The sequence below is a fragment of the Chlorocebus sabaeus genome, chromosome 15, assembly GCF_047675955.1.
Source record: "Chlorocebus sabaeus isolate Y175 chromosome 15, mChlSab1.0.hap1, whole genome shotgun sequence".
Taxonomy (NCBI): domain Eukaryota; kingdom Metazoa; phylum Chordata; class Mammalia; order Primates; family Cercopithecidae; genus Chlorocebus; species Chlorocebus sabaeus.
The window spans coordinates 2,799,921-2,827,824 of NC_132918.1; the positions used below are offsets into that span (position 1 = coordinate 2,799,921).

General features: G+C 44.2%; 1 protein-coding gene across 1 annotated transcript in view; it reads left to right on the top strand.

Annotated features, from left to right (window-relative positions):
• Nucleotides 1–19,745, top strand: part of DCLK3 (doublecortin like kinase 3) — a 52,057-nt gene extending 32,312 nt beyond the window's left edge. The window contains exons 3-5 of the mRNA XM_007971816.3: nt 10,480–10,612; nt 13,980–14,147; nt 16,665–19,745. Coding sequence (XP_007970007.3) covers nt 10,480–10,612; nt 13,980–14,147; nt 16,665–16,858 — 495 coding nt within the window. The 3' untranslated portion in view covers nt 16,859–19,745. The remainder of the gene's footprint in view (nt 1–10,479; nt 10,613–13,979; nt 14,148–16,664) is intronic.
• The last annotated feature ends 8,159 nt before the right edge of the window (nt 19,746–27,904 follow it).

Below are 27,904 nucleotides of genomic sequence, written 5' to 3' on the forward strand. Positions count from 1 at the left end.
TGCGGTGGATGAGGAAAGAGAAGACTCAAGGGTGACAGATGTTTCTGACCTGAAGCTGGATCAGTCGCAGCCCCATTTTTCTAATGGAGGAGGGTGGTTTCTGTGTAGTTATGAGGATGAGAGTCTGACTGAGTTAGGATAGAATGGAAGGTGGAATACTGTAGACAGTGTGTAGAGACGCCTCTTTCAAGGGTGTGTGCATGTGTGTGTGTGTGTGTGCACTCATGAAGGAGATCATAGATATGGGACAGTTGCTAAAGAGGGATGCAGAGAAAATAAGGGTTGTGTTTTTTTGAAGTTGAGAGATATGACAGCATCTTTATGTGATGATGGAGCCATTCTCTGGGTTGGGGAACTGTGGGAGAGAAGCAAGGTCGAGGGTTTCCAGCATGTTGAATTTGAGATGATCATCCGATTGGATGACTAGGTGGTGAAGTAAAGTGTGCTGTGAAATATGAGGCTATCAAGTTCAGGAAACACCTACAGTCCAAAGTCCTTCATCAGCTGGGCTGGCCACCTCTGACCAGACACTGGGTTAAAAAGACAGTGCATCACAGTGACTTCTATGCTCAGAGCTGCCATTAGCTTCCCTTCACATTCACATTCAGAATACAAGCCAAGGTCATTTCCATGGCCTGGAAGGTCTTATATGATGTGGACTCCATCTTCCTCTCAAAGCCACTCTCCAGCCACCCAGCTCCTCACTCGCCCCGCTCCTGCCTCTGCTTGCTACATCAAATCATACGTGTCTATCAGCCTTCGCATTTACTGTTTCTTCTACCTGAAAACTTGCTCCTCACATCTTAATATGGCTCACCCCTGCCTTCGTTCAGATATTACTTCCTCAGTGAGTCCTTCCTTAACCACTTTATTAAAAAAAAAAAAAACCCTGCCACTGTCTGTGCCAGCATTGCCAGTAGAATTTTCTGTGATGATGGAGATACAGATTTCCTGTATCTCCACAGCTCAATGTGGTGGCCTGTAGCCACATGGGCAGTTCCTCCTGTCTAAGGAACTGCATTTTAAGTTTCATGTAAAAATCAATAGCCATGTGTTCTTAGTGGATACTGTACTAGACAACGCAGCCCTTATCCCACTTTTACTTTTTCAAAACGCTTATCACTGCCTGACATTACATATTTATTTGAATATTGTTCATTAATAGAAAGGAGGCTTCATAAGAAAAATAACTTTATCTGTTTCATTCACTACTTTATTCTTAATATTGCAAACACTGCCTAGCAGATGGTAGGTGTGTAAATATTTGTTGAATGAACATGGGATTTTAATTAAGTAGAAATAAGTGGATGCAATAAACAGACACCAAAAGCATTTTGTGAGCATGCCATGTGACAAGTCCCAGGGAAGACTTTGTCCTCACTGATTTTTTTTTTCAGTCATACTTTTGTATTATGGTATGTTTATGTGTTTGTGTGTGTGTATATATATATATATGTGTGTGTATATATATATACACACACACACATATATATGTAGACAGTGTGTGTAGACACTTCTTTCAAGGGTGTGTGTGTGTGTGCACATGCACGAAGGGGATCATAGATATGGAACGGTAGCTAAAGAGGGATGTAGAGAAAATAAGGATTGTATTTTTTTTGTGTAGATATATACACAAGGGTGTTATTTGTGTGTGTGTGTATATATATATGCACACACATAAAAGTGTTATTTATGGTGTATGTACATATATTTTGAGACAGTCTCACTCTGTCACCCAGGCTGGAGTGCAGCGGTGTGATCTCAACTCACTGCAACCTCCGCCTTCCAGACTCCTCCCACCTTAGCCTCCCAAGTAGCTGGGACCACAGGTATGAGCCACCACACCTGGCTAATATTTTGGTATTTTTTGTAGAGATGAGGTTTGGCCATGTTGCCTAGGCTCACTTCAAACTCCTGGACTCAAGTTATCCACCTGACTTGGCCTTCCAAAGTGCTGGAATTACAGGACTGAGTCACTGCACCCAGCCTGTGTTATGGTATATTTTGCTGTCGTTGAAATATAAACAGATTTTAGGTATTGGCATTTTAATGTGAATTGGTTTCTAAGATCATTTCATTCTTCACAGCCAGTTGCAAATGGACCTTGGAGGGAAAAAGTACGAGAAACCATGATGGATCAAGTAAGAAGGTGGCAAAGATAAATAAACTTTATCCATGTCTTAATCCTTAAGGGAGCCACTTGTTGTTTGGGCTGGACTCTGCTTCCATCTGCTGTTCAGAGATGAGAATTGCAAGATCACATTTAAATTGAGGTACCATTGAAGGAGAGAGCAAATTGTTGAGAAAAATAAAGATTCTTCTTGAAGCTTTGAGATTATCCAGATGTTATCTGAATGCCTATGTAAATAATGTAGATCACTTGGATTCCAAGCATGACACTTTGATGTGGCTGGAAAAGGGTGAGAGATGCAGACAGATAACAGTCATTACAGTGCCATGTAAAGTAATCTCTTACACACTTTCAGTCAGAGAACAACCGAAAATGAGCCCCCAGCAGGAACATGGCCTAGAGCAGCAAGTTTAGGTAGGCTGCAAAATAGATACAGGGAGATGTAGGGTGAGGGCAAAGTGAGATGTGTTCAAAGGGGGCATTTGTGCGCCCCCACCACACAACCCAGGAAAGCCCTGAAAGGTATTCTCAGGCAGGGACATTGAAGTGCGTCATTTGATGGGGTCTTTGGCTGTCTTGATGACCACTTGAGTGCCTGGTCAACCGAAAGTCCTGAGGTCCTCTGCTCTGATCAAATCACACCTGCTGTGTGGCATTTGGTGCTGGACTTTCTTGGTTAAGAAAGGCATTAATGACATGGGGGCCATCCAGAACTTTACCGTGTACACAGATCTCTCTGAGGTCGTGAGGAAATGCAGATTCTGGTTCAGGGGCTCTGGGGTAGCTAAGAGCTGTAACAAGCTCACAGGAGATGCTGATGGTGCTGGTCCAGGGTCAAGGGGCTGCACTGGGAAAAGGGATGAGTGAGAGAGGGTGACCAGGACACCAGGTCCTGTAAGGATTCACTAGAGTATCCTTGGTTGTTGTATTAGCCAGAGTTCTCTAGAGAGATGGAATCAATAAGATATGTGTTTATAGGGATGTATGAGAGGGGATTTATTAGGGGACTTGGCTCACATGATTTTGGAGACTGAGAAGTCCCGTGACTGGCTGTCCACAAGCCGGAGACCCTGGGATACCAGTAGCATGGCTCAGTCCAAGTCTGAAGGCCTGAGAACCCAGGGGTTACTGGTATAAGTCTTGGAGCCCAAAGGCTAGAAAGCCTACAGTTCTGATGTCCCAGGAGGAGGGGGAGGAGGGGGCGGGGGAGAGAGAGAGAGAGACAGAGACACCAATTGCCTTTTCCCTACTTTTGTTCTATCCAAGCCCCAGCCAGCTGGATGCTGCTCTCATCCATATTGAGGGCAGATCTTCTGCACTTGGTCCACCTGGACTCACATGCCAATCTCCTCTGGAAACACCTAACAGACACTGCCCCGACCCCGACCCCCAATCAATGATGCTTTACCAGTACTAGGTATTCCTTAATCCAGTCAAGTTGTCATCTAAAATTAATCATCACAGAGGCTAGCTTGGAGAAGCCAGAGGCGAGCTGGGAATCACGGTACTTGCTTCCCATCTTTGGAGGGATGTGTTCTTATTCAGCATCACTGGAGAGCGCAGATTTAGAAAACAGGAGTGGGAAAGGAATTCTGAATCAACATAGGGGTGAATCTCCTCACAAGCTAAGTGTGCCATAAATGGGATGAACTACAGCATGGAGTTGTGGAGTCTTTTCCATTTTGAGATTTCATTCAGACATGAACGATAGTCTGGTGGGAGGATGTTTGAGACACGTTTTTTGCTTGGGTGGAGGTTTGGGTTTGATGGTATCAGATGTCCCACAGATTCTGGGAAGAAGAATTATTCTAGGACAACATCACTCATTTAATTTCAAGGTTTAAGATAGGAACTGTTCTGAAGCCAAATATGTGAGGTGCTTGTTGCAAAAATAAGCCAAAAAACTTGCAGACAGTGTGCGACCTTAAAAGTAATTAAGCTGCTTAGGTAGAGGAAATAAATGACAACACTGAAGATTATTAAATAACTCTTGACAGTAGAAGCTGGAGACAGAAGAACTAAAAACATCGGGCCATCTGGGGCCACTTTCTGGAAGGGACAAGTGGCGCCACTGATCTTAGCCGCCCCCCCAGTTCTGCTTATGCAATTGTTGATACTCAGGGGATGATCCTGAGATTGAAAGAGAAAAGCTATAGCGTGAAGAAACTAGAAGAGGCATAATATATCTCACATAGGTCCATATCATACTCTAAAAACAGATTTGGCATTTTGAAAATATATCATTCAGTCTCTGGGTAGTTAACATAATAACTTTTCAAAGTAAAATGTGAGTTTTCAAAACGTTTAATCTGCTACAAGCTCAGTGGAGCCAGGTTTTGGAATTGGGGGCTTCCATGAGCAAGGTAATGTTTCACTTATTTCACAATGGGAACACACTTGTTACTTTGGTGTACTAAGTCAGCTGAAAGCTTTTTTAATTTATTTATTTTTAAAACTAATTTGTTTATTTTTAAGATGGAGCTTCATCCTTTCACCCAGGTTGGAGTGCAGTGGCTCGACCTCAGCTCACTGCAACCTCCATCTCCGGGGTTCAAGTGATTCTTCTGAGTCAGCCTCCATAGTAGCTGGGATTACAGGTGCCCACCACCATGCCCAGCTAATTTTTTTTTTTGTATTTTTAGTAGAGATGGGGTTTCACTATGTTGGCCAGGCTGGTCTCAAACTCCTGACCTCAAGTGATCCACCTGCTTAAGCCTCCCAAAGTACTGGGATTACATGAGCCACCATGCCTGGCCAGTCAGCCAAATGCTTTTAATGCTGCTAATTTATAAATATTTGTGAGAGACATATTTTTCCAGCAGTCACCCAGCAACTATGATTAATGCATATGATCCATCTGGTCATTCTAGGTATCACATTATTTTGTTTTCCTTCCCTTCCAAACAAGGTTTTCTTAAATTATTCTGGTAATTACCCTGTTGTCTCCTTTTGGGCTATGTCAGTTTCTATATGCATACCAAGCAGAATTTCATTTTAGTTCTAAATTTATGACTTTCCATTTGGTGAGGATAATTATGGAGACATTGATTAGATTGTCTGGTGGTGACTTGGGCTCAGTAATTAAGACACATGCTGCTTATGGAGATGTAAACTCACTGACAGAAACCAAAGCAAGTGTGGAGAATTTATTCTGGTCTGGAGAGACAGGGGAAAGGCGGCTCCACCCTGCCATTCTAGGTGTTGCCCATGGCTGTGATGGGTCCCAGGGAGAGGCAGAGTTCCCCTACTGCCCACCTGTCCAGGCACTGGTAGGAGCCTTGGGAGCCTTTGCCCCAGTTCCAGGAGAGATGTGAGGGCGTATGCCTGCAGACAGGTTGATAGTTTCTCCTATAGCTGTGGTGGCACTAATGAGTCTCTTGCTTGGATAAGATTGCCCAAATTCTAGTAAGTTTTCACACAGTGGTCTAACTGACTGCTTAGTTCACCTTCGTCTGAGCAATCAGCTTCTACCGTGAGAAACAGGGCAATTCCCCTTGGACCACACGTGTGCAGGTACCAGATAGTCTGGAAGGATGCTGGAGTATTGAATTGTGTCTGATTATTTAACCTTCCCTCAAACTGGAAAACTTCTTTCAGGCAGGGGCACTGATGCATCTTTTACTGGCCGCAAGATATGCTGGGTTTGCGCCCTCATGTTTAGTTTTTTCGTGTGAAATTTAGTTTTATTTTCCAGCATAGTGACCTAAATACTTGCCACACTTACCTCTTGAGATTAGTTTCTTTTAGGTTAAGGTCCAGCTTTTCCTAACAGTCATAATCTTATATCAAATCACTTGTTGGGGAAGGAGGACAGGACATACTAACTTGGCAATGGGAATTGGCTTACCAGAGATGAGAAAGTCAGTCGCCTGGACTTGCTTGAAGGAATGAAACAGGCAGGATAAGTTTTGAAGGGGAAAAAGGAGGGAGCATTTCAGATTCTGTATTCATTCAGAATGAAGGTGAGTGTGCCTTTTCTCTATTTTAAAAATTGACCAATTCTACCCTTTTCTAAAACCTGGTGGAAGTCAAACTGGGCCTTTTGGTCACTCTAGAGCTAATACTTTGCTAGGAAGTTTGCAGGCGTTGAATGAAACTCATGACATAAGCCTATTTGCTGGAAACTGTCACTCCCATTCTCCCCTCTTTTATTTTGAGACAGGGTCTTGCTCTGTTGCTCAGGCTGGAGTGCAGTGGTATAATCATGGCACACTGCAGCCTCAACTTCCCAGGCTCAAGTGATCCTCCTATCAGCCTCCCACGTAGCTGGGACCACATGCATTCATCACCATGCCTGGCTAATATTTTTACTATTTGTAGAGATGGGGTCTTCTCGTGTTGCCCAAGCTGGTCTTGAACTCCTGGCCTCAAGTGATCCTTCCACCTTGGCCTCCCAAAGAGCTGGAATTACAAGTGTGAGCCACTGCACCTACCCCACCCCCATTTTTTTTTTTTAAACAAATGAGAAAACAGAGACTCAGATGAGTAAAGAAATTTGTCCAAGGCCATTCAGCTGCAAGTCTTGGAGTTGGAATTGCTCAAAGACTCCTGGCCTGTTTGATTCTTAATCCCCCACCTCTCCTAATGAGGGCCTGTATTTAACATCTCTCTCCTGCTTATTGGTCTACTTCTTCATTTTTTGTAATTTTTAATTTTTGTGGATATGTATTAGTCCATTTTTATGCTGCTAATAAACAGATACTTGAGACTGGGAAGAAAAAGAGGTTTAATGGACTTATGGTTCCACATGGCTGGGGAGGCCTTCCCACAATCATGGTGGAAGGCAAGGAGGAGCAAATCACATCTTACATGGATGGCAGCAGGCAAATAGAAAGCTTGTGCAGGGAAACTCCCATTTTTAAAACTGTCAGATCTCGTGAGACTGATTCACTATCATGAGAACAGTACAGGAAAGACCTGCTCCCATGATTCAATTACCTCCTACTGGGTTCCTCCCACAACATGTGGGAATCGTGGGAGTTATAATTCAAGATAAGATTTGGGTGAGGACACAGTCAAACCATATTCCACTCTGGCCCCTCCCAAATCTCATGTCCTCACATTTCAAAACCAATCATGTCTCAACTGTTCCCCAAAGTCTTAACTCATTTCAGCATTAACTTAAGAGTGCATGGTCCAAAGTCTCATCCAAGACAAGTAAAGTCCCTTCCACCTATGAGCCTGTAGAATCAAAAGCAACTTAGTTACTCCCTAGATACAATTGGGGTACAGGTATTGAGTAAATACAGCCATTTCAACTGGGAGAAATTTGCCAAAACAAAGGCGCTATAGGCCCCATGCAAGTCTGAAATCTAGCAAGGCAGTCACATCATAAAGCTCCAAAATGATCTCTTTTGACTCTGGGTCTCACATCCAGGTCATGCTAATTAATGCAAGAGGTGGATTCCCATGGTCTTGGGTGGCTCCGCTCCTGTGGTTTTGCAGAGTACAGCCTCTCTTCCGGCTTCCTTCACAGGCTGGCATTGAGAGTCTGTGGCTTTTCCAGGCGCATGGTACAAGCTGTCATTGGTCTACCATTCTGAGATCTGGAGACAGTGGCCCTCTTCTCAAGATTCCATTAGGCAGTGCCCCAGTAAGGACTCTGTTTGGGGGATCTGACCCCACATTTCCCTACTGCACTGCCCTAGCAGAGGGTCTCCATGAGAGCCCCACCCCTGCAGCAAACTTTTGCCTGGACATCCAGGCGTTTCCATACATCCTCTGAAATCCAGGCAGAGGTTCCCAAACCCCAATTCTTGACTTCTGTGCACTGGCAGGCTCACCAACACATGGAAGTGACCAAGACTTGCATCCTCTGAAGCCACAACCTGAGCTTTATGTTCACCCCTTTCAGCCATGGCTGGAGTGGCTGGGATGCAGGGCACCAAGTCCCTAGGCTGCACACAGCATGGGGATCCTGGGGCCAGCCCACGAAACCACTTTTTACTTGTAGGTCTCTGGGCCTGTGATAGGATGGGGTGCCATGAAGACCTTTGACATGCCCTGGAGACACTTTCCCCATTGTCTTGGGGATTAACATTCGGGTCCTTATTACTTAGGCAAATTTGTGCAGTCGGCTTTAATTTATCCTCAGAAAATGGGATTTTCTTTTCTATTGCATTGTCAGGCTGCAAATTTTCCAAACTTTTATGCTCTGTTTCCCTTATAAAACTGAATGATCCCAGCACTTTGGGAGGCCGAGGTGGGCGGATCACAAGGTCAGGAGATCGAGACCATGGTGAAACCCCGTCTCTACAAAAAATAGAAAAAATTAGCCGGGCGCGGTGGCGGGCGCCTGTAGTCCCAGCTACTCAGGAGGCTGAGGCAGGAGAATGGCGTGAACCCGGGAGGCGGAGCTTGCAGTGAGCCGAGATTGCGCCACTGCACTCCAGCCTGGGCGACAAAGTGAGACTCCGTCTCAAAAAAAAAAAAAAAAAAAACTGAATGACTTTAACATCAACCAAGTCACCTCTTGAATGCTTTACTGCTTAGAAATTTCCACCAGATATCCTAAATCATCTCTCTCAAGTTCAAAGTTCCATAAATTTCTAGAGCAGGGGCAAAATGCCACCAGTCTCTTTGCTAAAATGTAACAAGAGTCACCTTGGGAGGCCGAGGCGGGCGGATCACGAGGTCAGGAGATCGAGACCATCCTGGCTAACCCGGTGAAACCTCGTCTCTACTAAAAAATACAAAAAAACTAGCCGGGCGTGGTGGCGGGCGCCTGTAGTCCCAGCTGCTCGGGAGGCTGAGGCAGGAGAATGGCGTAAACCCGGGAGGCGGAGCTTGCAGTGAGCTGAGATCCGGCCACTGCACTCCAGCCTGGGTGACAGAGCGAGACTCCGTCTCAAAAAAAAAAAAAAAAAAAGAGTCACCTTTGCTCCAGTTCCCAACAAGTTCCTGGTTTCCATCTGAGACTACCTCAGTCTGGACTTTACTGTCCATATCACTATCAGCATTTTGGGCAAAGCCATTCAACAAGTCTCTAGGAAGTTACAAACTTTCCCACATTTTTCTATCTTCTGAGCCCTCCAAACTGTTCCAATCTCTGCCTGTTACCCAGTTCCAAAGTCACTTTCACATTTTTGGGTATCTTTTCAGCAGTGCCCCACTCTACTGGTGCCAGTTTACTGTATTAGTCTGTTTTCATGATGCTGATAAAGATGTACCCGAGACCAGGAAGAAAAAGAGGTTTAAGGACTTATGGTTCCACATGGTGGGGGAGTCCTTCCTACAATCATGGTGGAAGGCAAGGGGGAGCAAGTCACGTCTTACATGGATGGCATCAGGCAAAGAGAGAGCTTGTGCAGGCAAACTCCCATTTTTAAAACTGTCAGATCTTGGGAGACCGATTCACTCTCATGAGAACAGCATAGGAAAGACCCACACCCGTGATTCAATTACTTCCCACCGGGTTCCCCCAACAACATGTGGGAATTGTGGGAGTTACAATTCAAGATGAGATTTGGGTGGGGACATAGCCAAACCATATCAAGGTACATACTAGGTGCATATATTTTTGGGGCACATGAGATGTTTTGATACAGGCATGCAATGCATAATCATTACATCATGGAGAATGGGGTATTCATCCCCTCAAGCATTTATCCTTGTGTGATTACTTTTGCACCAACCTAATACGAACAATTCAATTATACCCTTTTAGTTATTTTTAAATGTACAATTAAATTATCATTGACTATAGTCACCCTGTTTTGCTATCAAATAATAGGTCTTATTCATTCTTTCTAACTATTCTTTTTGTACCAATTAACCATCCCCACCTCCCCCTATCCCTGCCCCATACTTCTTCATTTTCATTCCCAGTCTTTTTCCTTTCTTTTTCACGTCTGCCCAGCCTTTGCATTGCCCAGAGGCATTTTCTAATGCTCATGAAAGCTAGACTGTGCTCAAAGTATCCTTGATCCTTGTTCTAACTCAATGCTGCCTAATAGCCCTTTCTGCAACAGTGGAAGTGTGTCTATCTGTGTTTCCTAATACAGTAGCCACAAGCCACAAGTGGCTTTTGAGTACTTGAAATGTGCCTAATGCAGCTGAGAAGTTAAATTTTTAATTTAATTTTAATTAATAAATTTAAGTAGCCACTTGTGACAATATGGTGCTACCATATTGGATGGCATAGTAAATCTAACTCATTGGTTCTTTAGTTGAAAATGTGAGCCCTTGTCATTGAGGTCAAGTTAGCTTTGTCAGTGTTGGGCTAAGCTGTAATCCCACATAAGTTTATCGTTTGCTTATCTTGACCTTGCATGCCTGTTGTTTCATTAGTATCCCTTCTTTGTTCTAATCACAATTTTGGTGGTGGTTTGGGGATTGGTTTCTTATAGGTTCAACGAAATGAGGACAAATCTACTACCTTGAAATTGGCTGATTTTGGACTTGCAAAGCATGTGGTGAGACCTATATTTACTGTGTGTGGGACCCCGACTTACGTAGCTCCTGAAATTCTTTCGGAGAAAGGTAAGCGTTACACATCGATCTGTGGGACTCTAGTTCCCTTACTAACAAATGTTTCATTTGTAATATTTACTAGTTTTCAATATGGAATAAATCTCAGAGAATTGATGCTTAGGCTTGGATTTGGACTTCATTGAAAATATTTGAAGTAGGCTTGATCAAAGCCTGAGAGCTTTCTCCTCATCAGGGCTGCCCTTGTTACAGTGAATGGATCAGTGTGTGTGTGTGTGTGTGTGTGTGTGTGTGTATGTGTGTGTTTAGTGTGTTTAGGCAGGACAGTGAGATGAAAGATGATGGAGAATTGGATGGGGAACTCAAGCAAGCAAGGCCATTTGGGCTACTGACCCAAGGCTGTCTCTAACAGGAGAGAACTGAAGCAGTCCTTACGGTACTTGGTTTAAACATTTCTTCACCAACCTTCCATTTAAAGGAAAAAGGGATCCCATTTTCCTCCATGAATTCTATGAATATTTATTACTTACTTCTATATTATGCAAGGATCCAATGAGTTGTTTTAGTGACATACTTTCTAAAACATTTAAAAAGGAAATAATAGTTTTGATATGGCTCTAACTATATGAATGACTATTTGACTACTGTGGCACTTCAGGAGAAATCAATTTACCCACGGTTGTAAGATGGGAAGACTTTCATCGGATTGCAGGGCTGGTGACAGGGAGAAGGGATGGACGGATAGTTTCCCAACAGCAGAACCATCAGGGCAATTAAGAAGAGGAGATGGCCAGGCACAGTGGCTCACACCTGTAATCCCAGTACTTTGGGAGGCCAAGGTGGGGTGGATCACCTGAGGTCAGGAATTCGAAACCATCTTGGCCAACACAGTGAAACCCCATCTCTACTAAAACTACAAAAAAATTAGCTGGGCGTGGTGGCACATGCTTGTAATCCCAGCTACTCAGGAGGCTGAGGTAGGAGAATGGCTTGAACCCGGGAGGCGGAGGTTGCAGTGAGCCAAGATTGCGCCATTGCACTCCAGCCTGGGCAACAAGAGTGAAACTCCGTGTCAGAAAACAAAAACAAAACAAAACAAAAAAACACCAAAAGATGAGGAGATGACATGCATGAGGTCAGGTGTTAGAGACATGGAGAAGACTAGCCTCAGTGGACCAGAGAGAAACACAATTGGTTGGTGTATTCGTCAGGTTTTTGTGTTGCTATAGAAATAACGAAGGCTGGATAATTTATAAAGAAAAGAGGTTTAGTTGGTTCAGGATTTTGCAGGCTGTACAAGCATGGTGCCAGCCATCTGCTCTGCTTTTGGTAAGGGCTTTAGGATGCTTACACTCATGGTGGAAGGTGACAGGGAACCGGCATGTTACATGGTGGAACTGGGAGCAAGAGAGAGAGAGAGGGAGGAGGTCCCAGACTTCTAAACAACCAGATCCTAAGTGAAGCACCTGAGTGAGAACTCACTTGTCACCAAGGGGATGGTACTAAACCATTCATGAAGGATCCACCCCCATGATCTAATCACTTCCTACAGGCCCCACCTCCAACACTGGGAATCACATTTCAATATGAGATTTGGAGGGAACAAATATCCAAACTTTATCAGTTGGGTAGGTTGAGCTTAAATTCTCCACAAATGGGAAGGCTGGGTAGAGGTGTTTAGACTTGGTGTGGCATCGATGAACTGGTTAAGAGAAGAAAAGAAAGCAAATAGGCAACATGAATTCTTGGGAAAATCACATATTGGTGGTAGCACCAACTAAAACAGGGTGTTGGAAAGGATAGCTCTTTTGGGAGATAGGGGGATAGGGTGAGTTTAGTTTTGAACACACTGACTTTGTAGAGATATCAGGATGGATAATGGAGTTGTCCACTTGGCAAGGAGGTGAAGCTGTGAGCTGAACATGTGGCTTTGAGACTCCTCAACAGAGAGGTGGTTGATAATGGGCTCCTTGGTAATGCCAAGAATGAGAGCCAAGGACGTATTCTTGAGGAGGCCAAGAGCTCAGAGATGAGAGAAGGAAGGAGGGGTCAGTAGAGAAAAGGGTGGGTAGCCCAGAGAGGATCTGGAAAGTGCATTGTCACAGAGGCCAAGGGACATTTCTAGAGATTGATGAGACCCAGGAAAATCAGTCCCTCTCAACAGTGAACGGTTGAGAACTGAGAAAAGGTCACAAGGGGTCGTTAGTGACTTATTCTCTTAGTGTTTTCCTGCTGATTTGTGTTTTGTCAAACTTACTCTGGGGCTTAATCATGAATATATAACTTCTAAATTACAACAGTCAAGTGTTTTATTTTTCTAACTGTAGAAAGTTAGAAAGTGTTTGAAAATGTATATATTGCTGTGATAAGTTTTGGGAGGACAATGTGTAATATGTATTAATAATCTTTATATTGCTTTGTCTATTTCACTGCTGGAAGGTTATTTTAGGAATATGATCAGACATGTGCACAAATGTTTAATAAATGCTCATCAGAAAATTCCTTACAGTTGTAAAAAAATTAGTAAAAACTTAAATTACAACATAGCCATTTATTATGTAAAAGGGATACTAATGGTTGTTAGAAATCATGTTTGTAAAAAATATTTTTTATATTTTTCATAGGAAATTCTTATGTTGGAAATGCCATTATATAATATTAAGTAAATAAAATAGAGTGTAAGTGCAATGTGATCCTAATTTTTTGTAGAAAAGTAAATAAAAATGTTATTTAGAAAAGAATACATGTCTCCATATGGGTGTGTGCATATGTGTGTGTGTGTGTGTTGTGTACTAGTGTGTGCACATGTGGGGGATACAGCTAGTAAACATCAGTCTTTTAAAAATCATTTAAAAAGCCAGCAAATTATATTTTTTAAGTGAGAGAGAAGGCAATGGATATATAGGAAGCAGAGATCTCTAACTATCTCTGGTGAAGGGTGAAGTTTTAAAATTTCCAGTACAGTGTGGACTCACAGTCCTGCTGCATGTGACTAGAACACATCTCATGCTACATGTGACTCACCACGTGTGTATGACAACGCCTGAATGATGTATGTGCTGTTCAACGAGATGTGCCGTTCAATCATGCAACTGAATGTCACAGTCTTGTTAAATTGCTATCAGAGTTTCCAAACACTTGCTTTCAAATGCTTCTGTGCTCATTTTATTACAGACCAGTAATAAGGCATTGCAAAGTGGCAGTGGTCCATGGACCACACTTTGAGTAACGATGGTGTAGAATCCTTATGTATAGGAGTTAGAAGGGAGCTGTGTTTGGAAGTGGCTCTTGGTTGCTGAGAGCTGGGATCCTCTGTAACTTAGATCTATTTAGAACCACAATACTCCATCCTTTATTTCGACACCTTTGACCCTGCCTGGTCTCAGGTTTGTTTGTGTCTCTGCCTCTGTCTGCACAGGTTATGGACTGGAGGTGGACATGTGGGCTGCCGGCGTGATCCTCTATATCCTGCTGTGTGGCTTTCCACCATTCCGCAGCCCTGAGAGGGACCAGGACGAGCTCTTTAACATCATCCAGCTGGGCCACTTTGAGTTCCTCCCCCCTTACTGGGACAATATCTCTGATGGTGAGATTTGGGGCTTCCTCACACAGCAGGGGAGGGGATGGATTTTTCAGGTCAGATGTGTAGAGGACCCACCACTGTGCCTGGCGCAGAGTTGGACTGTCACCATGTCATGTCTCATCCTTTACTTCCTCAGTAGCTTCATGTAGGTTTGTGTAGCACTCTGAAAACTCGGAGATTTTCGTGAAAAAATTTAGTGCTTTGAGATTTAGTGAAAAAGCCTAACCACCAGTTACAGTCACCAGGTAGTTTTCCTTAAGGTAATTCAAGAACCTTAGAACTGAAAAATATCAGAAACATTATAACTCGCCTTTGGAAAGAGAAAGGCCATCTTGTATACAGAAGTGTTTGTGAATGGAACAGACTGAAAATGCTTCTTTTACATGTGCATAACCAAGGGTCCTGTAGCAGCACACTTGGAGCACAGGGGCTCTGCAGTGAAGATCTCAGTTATTTTTTAGTGACCTGGAGCATGCATGGTCCTCCCTGCTTTTGGCCCTCTGTTCTATTTGATTCCAAATGAAATCCTTCCCCTTGTCTCTACGGATTTGTCTGTACTACTTACTGTCCTTGTAAAACTGAGAACTAGATAATTGGGGATTTTGAGTCTTTAGCTTAAAAAGTAGAATAGGAGGCTGGGTGTGGTGGCTCATACCTATAATCCCAGCACTTTGGGAGGCCCAGGTGGGAGGATTGCTTGAGGCCCGGAGTTCGAGACCAGGCTGGGCAACTTGCAAGACTTCTTCTCTACAAAAAATAAAGCAAATTAACCAGGCATGGTCCCAGCTGCTTTGGAGGCTGAGGCAGGAGGATCGCTTAAGCCCAGGAGTTTGAGGCTGCAGTGAGCTATGATGGTGCCACCACACTCCAGCCTGGGTGACAGAGATCCTGGTTCAAAATAAAAATAAAAATAAAGTAGAATAAGAATGATAGCATTTTGTTTTTCCATTTTCCCTAAACATGCTGTTTAATTTTAGTTATTGAACTGCCTCCATCCCTAGCCTCTATTTCCTCACTGGGATTGGAAGATGAGGAAAGGGAAAATCTTCATTTTTTCCCCCTCTAAATAAGGTAGGGAGAGGGTGGCTTGTCACAGTAGATGAGGATCTTGAGCTGACAAGGCAGTGGCAACTGGGAATTGAGGGACTAAAAATCATTTTAGAAAGTTCTGTGCAGCACTCCTTAGATTTGGGCATGGGTGGCCCTCGTCCTGGGGCCTGCGCTAGTCACATCCTTGTCTACAGAGTGAGGAGAGTATGGGGCTTAGGGGATGTGCCCCCAGAGCCCAGGTCCCCTCTTCTAGGTCACTTCCTTAAGACCCATTAATTACCTGTCCAAATGGCCCAAGCCCACATCCAAGGTTTGTGAGACCTCTTTCCAGCCTCTTCCCACTATGCCATAAAGTGGCCAAGGAGTGGCTGTCTGGAGCGGGTAGACAGAGCTTGGACATGTTGGCTGGGGTGTCTGGTTGTCTACACTTGTACACAAGAGTCTGAGGATTCTCAACTTCAATCTGGCCTTCCAGCCTCTGAGTGAGTCATTTGAGGACCCTGAGAGAGTGGTTCTGGCAGCGGTGGGGCTGGGGCTTTTTGTGGGCAGAATTTTCCCAGCTTGAATTGGGTGGTGTAGGAGGAATATGGGCCTTCTGTGCTCAGGAGGTGGCTGGACATCGGTGTACGGGAGCGGTGATTGGTGGGTGAGCAGCTGGTCTTGAGTAAAAGACAGCCTTCAATGAAGGCAAAGAACAACAACAACAAAAGTGGATGTTTTCTTCTTGTGCATTCTTGAGTGATTGAAAGAGCAGGCTCAATGAGCCAGGCTGGGAGAGCCGGCAAGCCAGGGGGAAATCTCTTCTGCTTTCTGCCTGCTGCTGGGCCCACCAGTTGGCCCCTCATTTCTCTAAAATCAATCCAGTCATGGTCTTGGGCAGACAGTAAAATTAATTTTGAATTTGCACTATTTACTTTTTAGATTTCTTTACACGGTTTTCTGTTTTGTCAATGTTAAGGCATATGTATTGACTTGGGAAGATTGAAGATATTTTATTTAACAATGTGTTAGTTTTGATTTGAAATCTGAAAGTATGTAGATGTATAGCATGTGATCTCCATTTGTTCCTTTACCCTGAGTGCCAGGGATGTTAAGAGTGGGCCTGGCCCCGTGATTCTAGAGAAATGAATGAACGTCCTCTCGAGCTGTGCTATCCAACATGGAAGCCCCCTCTCCGCTGCCACACATGGCTATTTAAATGCAAATGTAAATTAACTCAAAGTAAATCACATACATATTCACTTCCTCAGTTTCACAAGCCAGATTTCAAATGCTCAATAATCACAGGTGGATAGTGCAGATAGAGAATGTTCCTGCCTTCTACTGGACTGTGCTGCTCTAGAATATGAAGGAGCCTTTCAGCCAGCCATGGTGCTGACGTGAATGTTTGTGTTCTTATTTCACGTGTGGGGAAGAAAAATTCAGAACCACTTGCATTCATCACATTTTTCCCTCCTCTCATTCCAACAGCTGCCAAAGATCTGGTGAGCCGGTTGCTGGTGGTAGACCCCAAAAAGCGCTACACAGCTCATCAGGTTCTTCAGCACCCCTGGATTGAAACGGCTGGCAAGACCAATACAGTGAAACGACAGAAGCAGGTGTCCCCCAGCAGCGAGGGTCACTTCCGGAGCCAGCACAAGAGGGTTGCGGAGCAGGTATCGTAGTCACCGCCTCGGGAATCTGTTCAGCCCCCAGTTCTGCTCAAGGACAGAGAAAAGGATGGAAGTTTGAGAGAAAAACAATGAAGAGGCTTCTTCACATAATTGGCGAATCAGAGGGAGAGACACTCAGTGTATTTTAAAGCATATTAAAAAAATTAAGTAAATGTTAAATGTCAACATATTTTTAGATTTGTATATTTAAAGCCTTTAATACATTTTTGGGGGATAAGCATTGTCATCAGTGAGGAATTTTGGTAATAATGATGTGTTTTGCTTCCTCTTTGTAACCAAGTTTATTCTGTACTACAGGAGTGGTGCTTACCAGGGTCTAAACTCCCCCTGTGAGATTAATAAGGTGCATTGTGGTCTTTCCGTGTTAATAAAATGTGCTCTGAATAACAGAAGTGGGCCTGTATTCCGATTACTTCTTTGTGCTGGCGACGACGGCCAGGGAATGAATGATCTCCGGAGGCTGATATGACTACATATAGATGTGAAGGACCTAAATAGACAAGACCTGTTTGTTTAGGATGTACTACTCTTGGTCTCTAGCATTTCAGTCTTACCCAAAATCAGTTTTGGTGCAGTCTGAGACATGGAAAGAAAAAATCAAACTATTGAATCATTCTTGCTCCTGCAATACCATTATACTGCTTTTCAGCCCAATTATCCCTGAGCCTGAGTCATTTCTATGTGAAGTCAGGCACTCAGGCTGTGACTGTGTTAACATTTTCAGATCACGAGGGAGCCATTTAGTACATTAATATGTCAGGAATGCAGTAAATGGATTACACAGGGACTTGAAGGAGCTCAGAGTTCAAGCACATTCCTACCTGCAGGGCATACACCCAGGACACATTCCAGATTTCTGTGCTGAAATATTGGTCTTTGCAGATGACTCTGGGAGTATGTGTGGGCTGACAGCAAAACATATCCTAATATTTCCCAAATTTACCTTCCTAGATTATGAATGACCTGGTCAGTAGGCCACAAATCCAGTCAAGAGTGTGGCTTTCTCACTTCTACCTTCCCTAACAGTTTCGGAGCCATCTGGGTCGAGGGGTGTATTAGTTAGGAAAACAGGGACAGTACTAGAGAATTCAGCATAAGGAATTGCTTAATCAGGTTTCGGAAAATGGAAAAAGCACAAAGGAGGCTCTGGTATAATTTAGAGATAGTAACTGCAGGAAGTGGCTCCCATTCTTAGGTGGAGAACCAAGGGAAGAAGTTGGGGTTATTAGAACCTAAGAGATTGAAGGAGAAATTCCTTGTAGTGGACACTGTGGTATGCCACTCAGGTCCTCCAAGACTGAAGGGAATAAGCTGCTTGGGGTGCTGCTGGATGATGGCCCTCAGCTTTCAACCCTGTACAGGAATTACCCTCCACTGGAAGAGACACCTTTCAGCTCCCTCCTGAAGCAGGCCATATCAAATGACTAGTCCATGTAGGGTATGGCGGCTCAGCTCCTTTGTCCCAAATAGGGACAATACTGAAGGGCCATCCAACTACTGACCTGCTCATGGGGGTTGGCCGAACTGTTGGTTGAGACTGCATCATAGCCCAGCTTCTCCCTTGCCCAATCCTGCTTCTTTCTTTTCCCTTCCAGAAGTAATGATACTGAGACCACTCCTAATAAGCCTTTTGGATGCTAATCTGGATTTCAGAGTTGGCTTCTCAGGAAACTAAACCCTTGACACTCCCTAGAAACTTGGAACCACATCAAAGAAGTACCAGCTGGTGCTTTAACCTCAGAAGCTTGGAGGAGGGGGTCCTGTGGAGCTGGGACTCAGACCCCTTAGGAGAGGGTGCTGCCCAGCAGGCAGTGTAATAGGACTCATTCTGAAAACGTGAAGAGGCTGGAAGCTGGATTCAGTTGCTACTAGAACATCATTTGATAAAGACACCAGTAACCTTCATTTCACTAAATCCAAAAGAGAATTTCCAGTCCTCAAATTAGCATCACTTGACCCTATTGACCACTCTCTCTTTGAGTAACTTCTCCTGTTGACTATCATGATGTCACATTTTTCTGTTTCTTTTTTTTTCTCCTATACCTTTGGATCTCCTGTATAGATTCAGTCTTCTTTCAGTTGCTAAAAGCTGTAGTTCCATCCTTAGTGGCTAGGGAAATGCTAATTAAAATCACTATGAAATATCACTATACACCCATTAGAATAGCTAAAATTAAAAGGCTAAAATGAAAAGACTGACCATACCAACTCCTAGCGAGGATGCGGAGTGATTGGAATTCCCGCACCTTGCTGCTGGGAGTATAAAATGGGACTTCTCCTTTGGAGAACGGTTTGGTAGTTCCTTTAAAAGTTAAACATGTGAAATTGCATACCATATGAAATTGCACTTCTAGATATTTACGCAGGAGAAATTCAAGCATACGTCCTATGAAGACTTCACAATATTTATACATGCTTTATTTGTAGTAGCCCCAAAGTGGAAACAGCTTGAGTGTGCACGATTTGGTGCATGGATAAACAGATTGTATGGCCACACAATGAATAACAGCCACAAAAAAGGGATGAACTGTTCATATACGAACAATATGGATGGACCGCCAAAGAATTAGGTTGAATGAAAGAAGAAAAAAAAGACTATATTTTGATTATCTCATTTACGTACTATTCCAGAAAATACAAGTGAATCTACAGTGACAGAAAGTGATCAGAGGTTTCCTGGAGATGGAAATGGGGAGAGCAGGGAGGAGGGATTGCAAGGGAACACTTGGTAAATTTGGGGATGAGGGACGTGTTCATTTTCTTGAATGTAATAATGGATTTATGGGAGTATATATGTCAAAACTTACCAAATTGTACACTTTTGCTATGTGCAGTTTATCGTGTGTCAATTATACCTCAATAAAGTTGTAAAAATATAGTTGCAGGTCCTCAAAGTTCAGTCCTAGACTCTATTTTCACTCTGTTTCACTTGGCAGCTTCATTTACACTCACTATGTATTTGCAGACGGGCCTTTCCTTCCCTGCCCCCAGTTATGTTTCCATCCAAGGCTTCTCTAACTTCCAGGCCCACCTTTCCAACTGCCTACAGAACATAGCTGTGCACAGCCACCAGAAGTTCCTCTACAGCGGAATCCCCAAGCCTGGTCCTCCTCTATTTCTCCCTAGCTCAGGGAATGGTGGTGTTCAGCAAGTTCAAAACAGGCATCACGCTTGATACCGCACTCTCTGACTCCCGAATCAGTCCATCCTCATTGATTTACTTCCTCAGTGTTGCTTGGATCTGTCCACTTACCTTCCTTAGTTTCTCTTCCAATGGACATTTAGGCTGTTTCTCAGTAATTATTTATTCTTACAAACATGCTGTATTTACCATCCATCCTATATGCATCCCTCTTGCGTGTGTAGGAGAGTTTCTTTTCTTAGAGAGAAAATCTCCAACTTGATCAGATATTGCCAACTTGATTTTGAATTTATCCTCCCATAAACAGTGATGAAAGGTTCTTTTCTGTCATGGTTTACCGCATGGTTTTGCTTTTTATTACCCAAATGATAATATTTGAACATAATTGAGAAATAACACAGAAGCTATGTTGTTATTACCACAAAGCTGTGTTAAACACGTTGACAATTGTGTAGCACTTAATATAGAGCTCCTGGAGTGAATTCCAGTGCGTATCTCATTTCCACCCAGAGCAATGGCACCGCTGGCTATGATTCTCAGCCCTACTTTACAGATGGGGAGACTGAGACGCAGAGAAGTAACCTGACTTCCCTATCATCACTTGGTTTACAAAAAATGCCAGCTGCCAGCTAAGCACCACAGTGCAGAGCGGCACCATCCCTTCAGTTCCCAGCCTCTGCTCTGTGTCTGATCCTGCAAGGCCAGATCCCAAATGCCTGTGGATGAGCAATACTAAAAAGACTCCTTTCCGCAACAGAGGTACTTTTTCTAGAGGCTCCTTTAACTCCAGCCCCAGTCCTCCCACTTCATGAGACCTGGAAGTCTGTGTTTGAAACCAGTGGCCAGTACTGCGGGGCCAGGGGCGTCACATGCAACCCAGTCACCTATGGATTGGTTGGGAGTTGATGGTGAATGTGGAGGTGGCTTAGGAGTCATGGTTGGTCCTTCCAAGGGGGACACTGCCAGTGAAGAAGCTCCAGGGGTGACTGTCAAGTGATGTGTTCTTTCTAGGGCTTGGCTCCAGCTCCTCCTGAGTTGGGCAATCATAAGGCAATTGCTTTGTATTTCTTACCTGCTTTAGGTGGCAGGGGAGTTTCTGATTCTCTCTTCCCCTGAAAACTCATGACACTGATGTGGAGACTCTGGTTGCCTTATCGATCCCTGAAGCACCCACTATCCTGGTGCTTCCCTGGGCTGAATTGAGTCTCCTCACTCAGTCATATCTTTCTCCAGGGAAGCTCACATCCAATAACTGGTCGAACTGGGTTAAAAAGGTCCAGTCCCCTTGCTTCAACTCAGGACAGCTCCATAGGGCCACCCTGTAGCTCCATGCGGGATCAGGCATGGCCTTTGCTTCAACTAGACCACAGTTAGCTACTTCTTCTACTCAGTCCCACGCCATTCATACCTTCTTCCTCAGCAGGTGCTGACACAGAACAGTCCCCAGTAAACTTCCTGTGCACATACCTCTCTCTCAGTGTCTGCTTCCTGGGGAAACCAGCCTGTGACTTTCTCATAGCCAGTGAGAATGAGCAGGAGGCCACTGAGCTTGGGGACCATCTAGCCCCTCTTGGCTGGAATGGACCTGCCTAATGCTTGGCTGCCCAGACTGAGGCTGATCTCAGAGGACCACGGTACAGATCGGTTCTGGGTCCAGGGCTCTCTGAGTCCCAGGACTGCTGGCTTTGTGGAAGCTTTTAGCCATGTAATCCAGGGCCAGCTAACTCAGAGGGTTTGCAGAAATAATTCTGATTTTCTTTATTTAAAAGGGGGATTAGAACAAGTTCCAGTGTGTGAGCAAGACTGGCTGGACCTGTGTGAGTAACTGGGGTCCAGCCCGATAGCTGTGCTGAGGAGTGGACAGCAGCTCACCCAGGTAGTGCTAGATGCTGCTGGCCAGAGTGGGAGGAAGCTGAGCCTACCTGGAGAAATCTGGGGACACGGTGTTCTCCCAAGCAGACCCTGAGACAAGGACATAGGTGGATAGTTTATTTGGGAGGCAAACCCAAATAGTGTGGAGAGGGAATGGGGGAAGTGAGTCCAGGAAGAGAGGAAAGCCAAGAAAAGGTGCATTCACTTGTGAGGGCCGCTGTGGGCAACTGGAGCTCACGTCCACTGGGAGCATTCTAGAACACATCTCAGAACTGTCCTACTGCTGTGCAAGGAAACTGGATTGTATCCACCAACTCCTGTCCTTTGTTCTTTGAGAGTTTCTCTTGGTGTGTGAACTCCCTGCCACTGCTGTCCTGTTTTGAGCCAGGCAAGTTTCCACTATATGCCAGATCCTTGACATTTTCTCAGCGAATCCTCAAACAGCCTCATTGTATAGGCATTATTATCCCACCCCAGCATCTCTTGCACGAATGACCATCATTAGCATGAATTTTAAACAGAAATTCAATCATGTCGCCCACAGCTTAAGATGGCTTCCCAACACATTTTAGAACTCAGTCTGCCTCCTCACCATGGCCTAGAGGAGAAAAATGGCCTGGCTCTCCCTACCTCAATGATTTCATCTCCCACCCTCTCCACATGCTAGTTCTGCTGTAGTCACACAAATGCTTCTGTGGCTTCTCATACACAGTCATCTCCTTTTGGGGCCTTTGCACTGATCATTTCCTTTCTCCAGAATGATTCTCCTCCAGTTCTTTGAGGTCTCAGCACAAATACTGCCTCCCCTGAGAGACAGCCTCCCTCAGATGCTGTCCCATCCCCTTGTTTCGTTTCCTCCAGTGCACTCCCCAGCCTCTGAAATAATCTCGTTTATTTTGTTTGTCTACCTGCTTGCTCCCCACCACTCCCTCTTTCAGAATGTAAGCTTCAGGAGGACAGGAAGGAAACTTCTCTGTCTTGTTCCTTTTGTATTATCAATGCCTAGAAAAATGTAGGCTCACAATAAATATTTGTTGTATGCAAGAAGCAATTCCCAATGTATCAGTGAGGGAACTGAGGCTCCAAGTCACACAGGTCATAAATGGCAGAGCTGAGAACTGAACTCACAATTATCAAAGACTATGGATCTTCCCTACATGCCACCCTGCCTAGGAAACCTGGAAAACTCACCTCTCTCCTTTCCTGTATCTTGATCCCAAGTTTTAGCATCCTGCCTTCAGTCCTGATGTAAAATCCCCCTGGTCATTCCTCTATGGCAGATGCTAACGACTGAGTTTCTGAGATAGAATCTCCATTGCTGTTTTTCCTTAACTGAATGAATATTTTTTCACATTTTAGAATTTCTTCAGTTGGAGTGCCTTTTACTGTTGATGAATGCTTAATATTGTTTCCTTTTCCCCTTGAAAGATCTTATTAAACCCAGGGTGTATCTTACAGTGACAACATCCTAGAATCTGGAAATAGATTGCGGTGAAAACCCTGTAGTTGTTTTCCAGAAAGCAATGGTAGTTGAGATAAATAGTGGAAATTTCTCCCTTTCCCTTGGGTTGTATTCTTTCTGTTTTACACAGGCACTGTACAGAGTAGCATCAGATATTTATTTTGTTGTTAATGGTGTATTTTTTTTCCATGTCTATCTTCCTGATAGAATCTTAGAATCAAATAATAAAAGAACATAAAGATATATCTAGATTCATTCTGACAAGTTTCATATCTCCGAATATACTCAGAGAGGAAAATTTGACCTTAAGAAAAATTACATTGAGAAATCCAGCTGCTATTATAAAAGTCATTCAGCACAGAGAAAATGATGTGTCTTCCAATGTGGTACCTGTGTAATTTATGTCAACAGAAAGCCAGTAACTTGATCATGATCTGAAAGTAAATTTCACTTGTGAGATCTTGGTCTCTCTCCTGATCTGATAGAAAGAAGCATGCTGTATACATTCTCAGCTCCAACTTCCCAAAAGAACTTTGGTGGGAGTGAGAGACTGACAGTGAGAGATAGATTTATGCAGGAGCATCATGGAGGTAACTCTGGAAACAGAAAGTATGATTTTAATAGGAATTCTTCCTAAACCTTGGATGTCTTTTTAAATGGACATGTTTAAATTGATATGTTTTTCCAGCAAATATAGATTATCCAGTCTTAAATCAAGCTGCTTAATTATTGCCTAATTTTATTTTCTGTAAATCTAATTATGTTTTCACTGTGTACCTCCATCTTGCTGGCCAGCAGGCGGTGATCTTAGCTGTCATTTCACATTGGACTGCAGTCCCTGCATCTTGAGAAGTGCTAAGTCGTGGGGTGCATCCTTTAGTCACTAGTTCCCTGAGGCTACTACTGATTCACTCACTGTCCCTGCCCAGTGGTTCCCTGCTGCTTCCTTGTCTCTTTAGGGTCGAAGAATACTTTGTACAACTGCCCATGGCCCTCTTTCCATGGCCACACTGATGATTCCTCCTTGCTGTCCTGACCCCTTGCTGTGTCAGCACTTGGTTCCCTGGGTTTCCAGAGCCTATAGAATTCTTTTTCTCAATTTCCTTGAGCTAGGAAGGCTCTCTTTGGATGGTTTTGGGAGAACCTTTTCTTCTTCTTTTCTCTCTGTAAACTCCTTTCTGTCTTCCTACATCCTCCACAGACCCCCAAATCCTACTCTGGGCAGGGCTGGGATCAGGTGAGGTGAATCGGTATCCTCCTCACCCACTATATTTGAGGGTGTGCCTCAAAAAGCAGATATCTTTTGGTATTTATCTTGTTTTTCTAAACTATTGCATGAAAATATTACTTATCTTGATTACTGAGTGTTTTGGTAGCTCCTTAAATTTTGCAGCTGAGGAGGCTAGGTGCAGTGGCTCACATCTGTAATCCTAACACTTTGGGAGGCCGAGGCAGGAGGATTGCTTGAGCTCAGGAGTTTGGCACCTGCCTGGGAAACTTAGTGAGACCTCATCTCTATAAAAAACAAAAAATTAGCCAGGCATGGTGGTATGTGCCTATTGTCCCAGCTACTCGGGAGGCTGAGGTGGGAGGATGGCTTGCCTGGGAGGCGAAGGTTGCAGTGAGCCACGATCACGCCACTACACTCCAGCCTGGGCAACAGAGGCTGACCCAGTCTGAAAAAAAAATTTGTAACTGAGGATAGTGCCTCACTCACGTCACCTTAATTCCGGTTGTGGATTTTGGGAACAAACACAGTAGATCCTATGGCTTATTTCTGATATGGTTTGGATGTTTGTCCCCTCCAAATCTCATGCTGAAATGTGATTACCAGTGTTGGAGGTGGGGCCTGATGGGAGGTGTTTGGGGAATGGGGTGGATCCCTCATGAATGGCTTGGTGCTCTCCACTTGGTAATGAGTTCATTTGAGATCTGGTTGCTGAAAAGAATCCACTGTCTCTTTCTCTTGCTTCTTTTGTTTTTTTTTCTCTCTTTCTTGCTCCTTGTCTCACTATGTGACATGGTGGTTCCCCTTGCCTTCTGCCATTATTGTAATCTTCCTGAGGCCTCACCAGAAGAAGATGCCCACACCACACTTTCTGCATAGCCTGCAGAACTGTGAGTCAAAACAAACCTCTTTTCTTTATAAATTATTCAGTGTCAGGTATTCCTTTATCGCAATGCAAATGGACTAATACACGCCTCCTTTCTCTCTTGCCATGTATCCTAAGAACCAGTTGGAAATGAGAGAAAGGTAGGGGAAATTTAAGGTGGAAAAAACAAATAATTACTATCTACGGATGTTATTTAGCCACACATAGAATTAGAGGGATAGGCTTTATCTCAAGAGCTCATTCCTCAAGAGTATATATATATATATAATGCTCTCCCACCCATACTTCTAATACCAGGGAGAGGATGAGGCTGTGTTTGATATCTTGCATAGGTATGTAAAAAGGAAGACACTTGCTCTCTCATCCACCTCAATCATCAGCTGGAACTAAAGTTGCTTTTCAACTCAGATTCATGGCTGTGGAGACATAGCCAGCTGAGACAGTCTCACCGCTAGTAAAGTTACAACAGAAATGACAGTGGGGCCGGGTGCGGTGGCTCACACCTGTAATCCCAGCACTTTGAGGCCGAGGTGGGCAGATCATGAGGTCAGGAGTTCAAGACCAGACTGACCAATATGGTGAAACCCCATCTCTTCTAAAAATACAAAAATTACCTGGGCATGGTGGTGGGTGCCTGTAATCCCAGCTACTGGGGAGGCTGAGGCAGGAGAATTGCTTGAACCTGGGAGGTGGAGGTTGCAGTGAGTTGAGATCGTGCCCCTGCACTCCAGTCTGGGTGACAGAGCAAGACTCCATCCCAAAAAATAAAAAATAAAAAACAAATGACAGTGGCCCATGACCTGCTGGATGTCTCTTAGTTTCATTTTTCCTTGTTTCTTTGAGGCTCAACTCCCCACTTTCTGACTGTGGCCCTAGGCTGATCTGTTCTTCTGGACTCGTTAAGAAACAAAACCAAAAACAGTTTTTCAAGAAGAGCCTCCATTCTCCAAATTGAGATCAGTGAAGTTTGATTCTATTTTTATAAAAGGCTCAACTTCTGCCCAGTGGCTCCAGCTCAGCACTATTAAGTTAAGGAGGGAGCGTGGAGGCTTCAAACGTGAGGGTGATTCCTTTTATTGTGCTTCTCTCTTCAAACTTCCCCTCAGGGTGGAAGAAATCAAAATCAGAGAAACAATATAAGGTTGTGAAAAGTCAGCAGAGGATTCCAAGAATCCTCCTGGAATCAGAGGATTCTGGGTCTTTGTACCTGCGAGGCAGCTGCTTTCAAGCTGCCTGACTTGACTTGTTCAGCCCTCATAAAAATCACTGAAGGGCTGAACATCACTCTGTTTCTCTGCTTTGTCTACTCCCTTGAAAATAAATAGAAGCACCATGGGACATTTTGTCCCACATTTGCTGCTTCTGAGGGTTTTTTCTTTTACCAGGCTTCCCAACACAGACTTCTTCCCTTCCATAAGCTCTGAGCGACCGAGTGTTGTCTTCTCTGGTTCTGTTTTCCCAGATTATGCTTTCATGGCTGACTCATCTCTCTCTCAAATAGAACAGAAGCCGCAGCCGGGTCTCGTCCCTCACACACGGGTTCCCCTTACCTCTGCTTTGTTCCTTCCCGCTTATGGCTCTGTTCCTGACAATGGATCCACGCCTTATGAGCTGCAACTTCATCGGGAATCAGGGAGTTGCCAGAAAGATGAACAGCCCAAACAACTCAGTTGGAAAGGGGGCTTATTGAAAGGTGATGGCGGAAATCTCCAGGAAAAGATCTTCCTGAGAATAAGAAGGTCACCTGCTTGGCTTCTCCAGCCTCGCCATCCCTCTGAGGCTCAGTGGGCTCTCGGCAAGGCCTTGGAACAGGATGTTCTCGTTTCTCTGCTGCACGCTGGGGCGTTTCACGCCGACTTCATGGGTCTTGTTCACTCACGTTTATGGGTGTCATGCAGCGCACTCTGGCCCCCGAGCCTCCATGACCTTACAGCTTGTCTCCCCAGAGCTATCCTGAGTCACGTATGGATCTTTTTTAGAGGAAAGAAATTCTCAGGGTTCCATATCCAAATTCCTGGGGAAGAAACTGGCTCAGCCTGGGTCAGGAGTCCACCTCTAGTTCAATCAGCTGTGTCAGCTAGTGGCGGCAGGTCACAGGGTATATGGGCTGGCCTTTTTAGAGGAGAGTGAGTGAGGGTAGATTTCAAAGAAGAGGAGGGTCTTGGGTGTGTAGGAAATGGTTAGAGTGTCTAGTGTCATCCCTAAGTGCCACTTCCCTGCTTTCTGCCCATCACTCTGGAGCACAGCCCGGTAAGCTTTCCTTTCAAGAAAACATGATCTACTGATAGTCTCACTCTCTGGCCTTCTGTTTTGGGTTCTGATGTTGGTAGATTGCTTAGAGAGGCCTTCCCCACACCAAGTTAAATATTAAAACACCCTCCTGTGTGTATACTTATTAAATATTTAAACAGTAAATATTTCATCCATCCAGAATTTTTTTGGTGCAA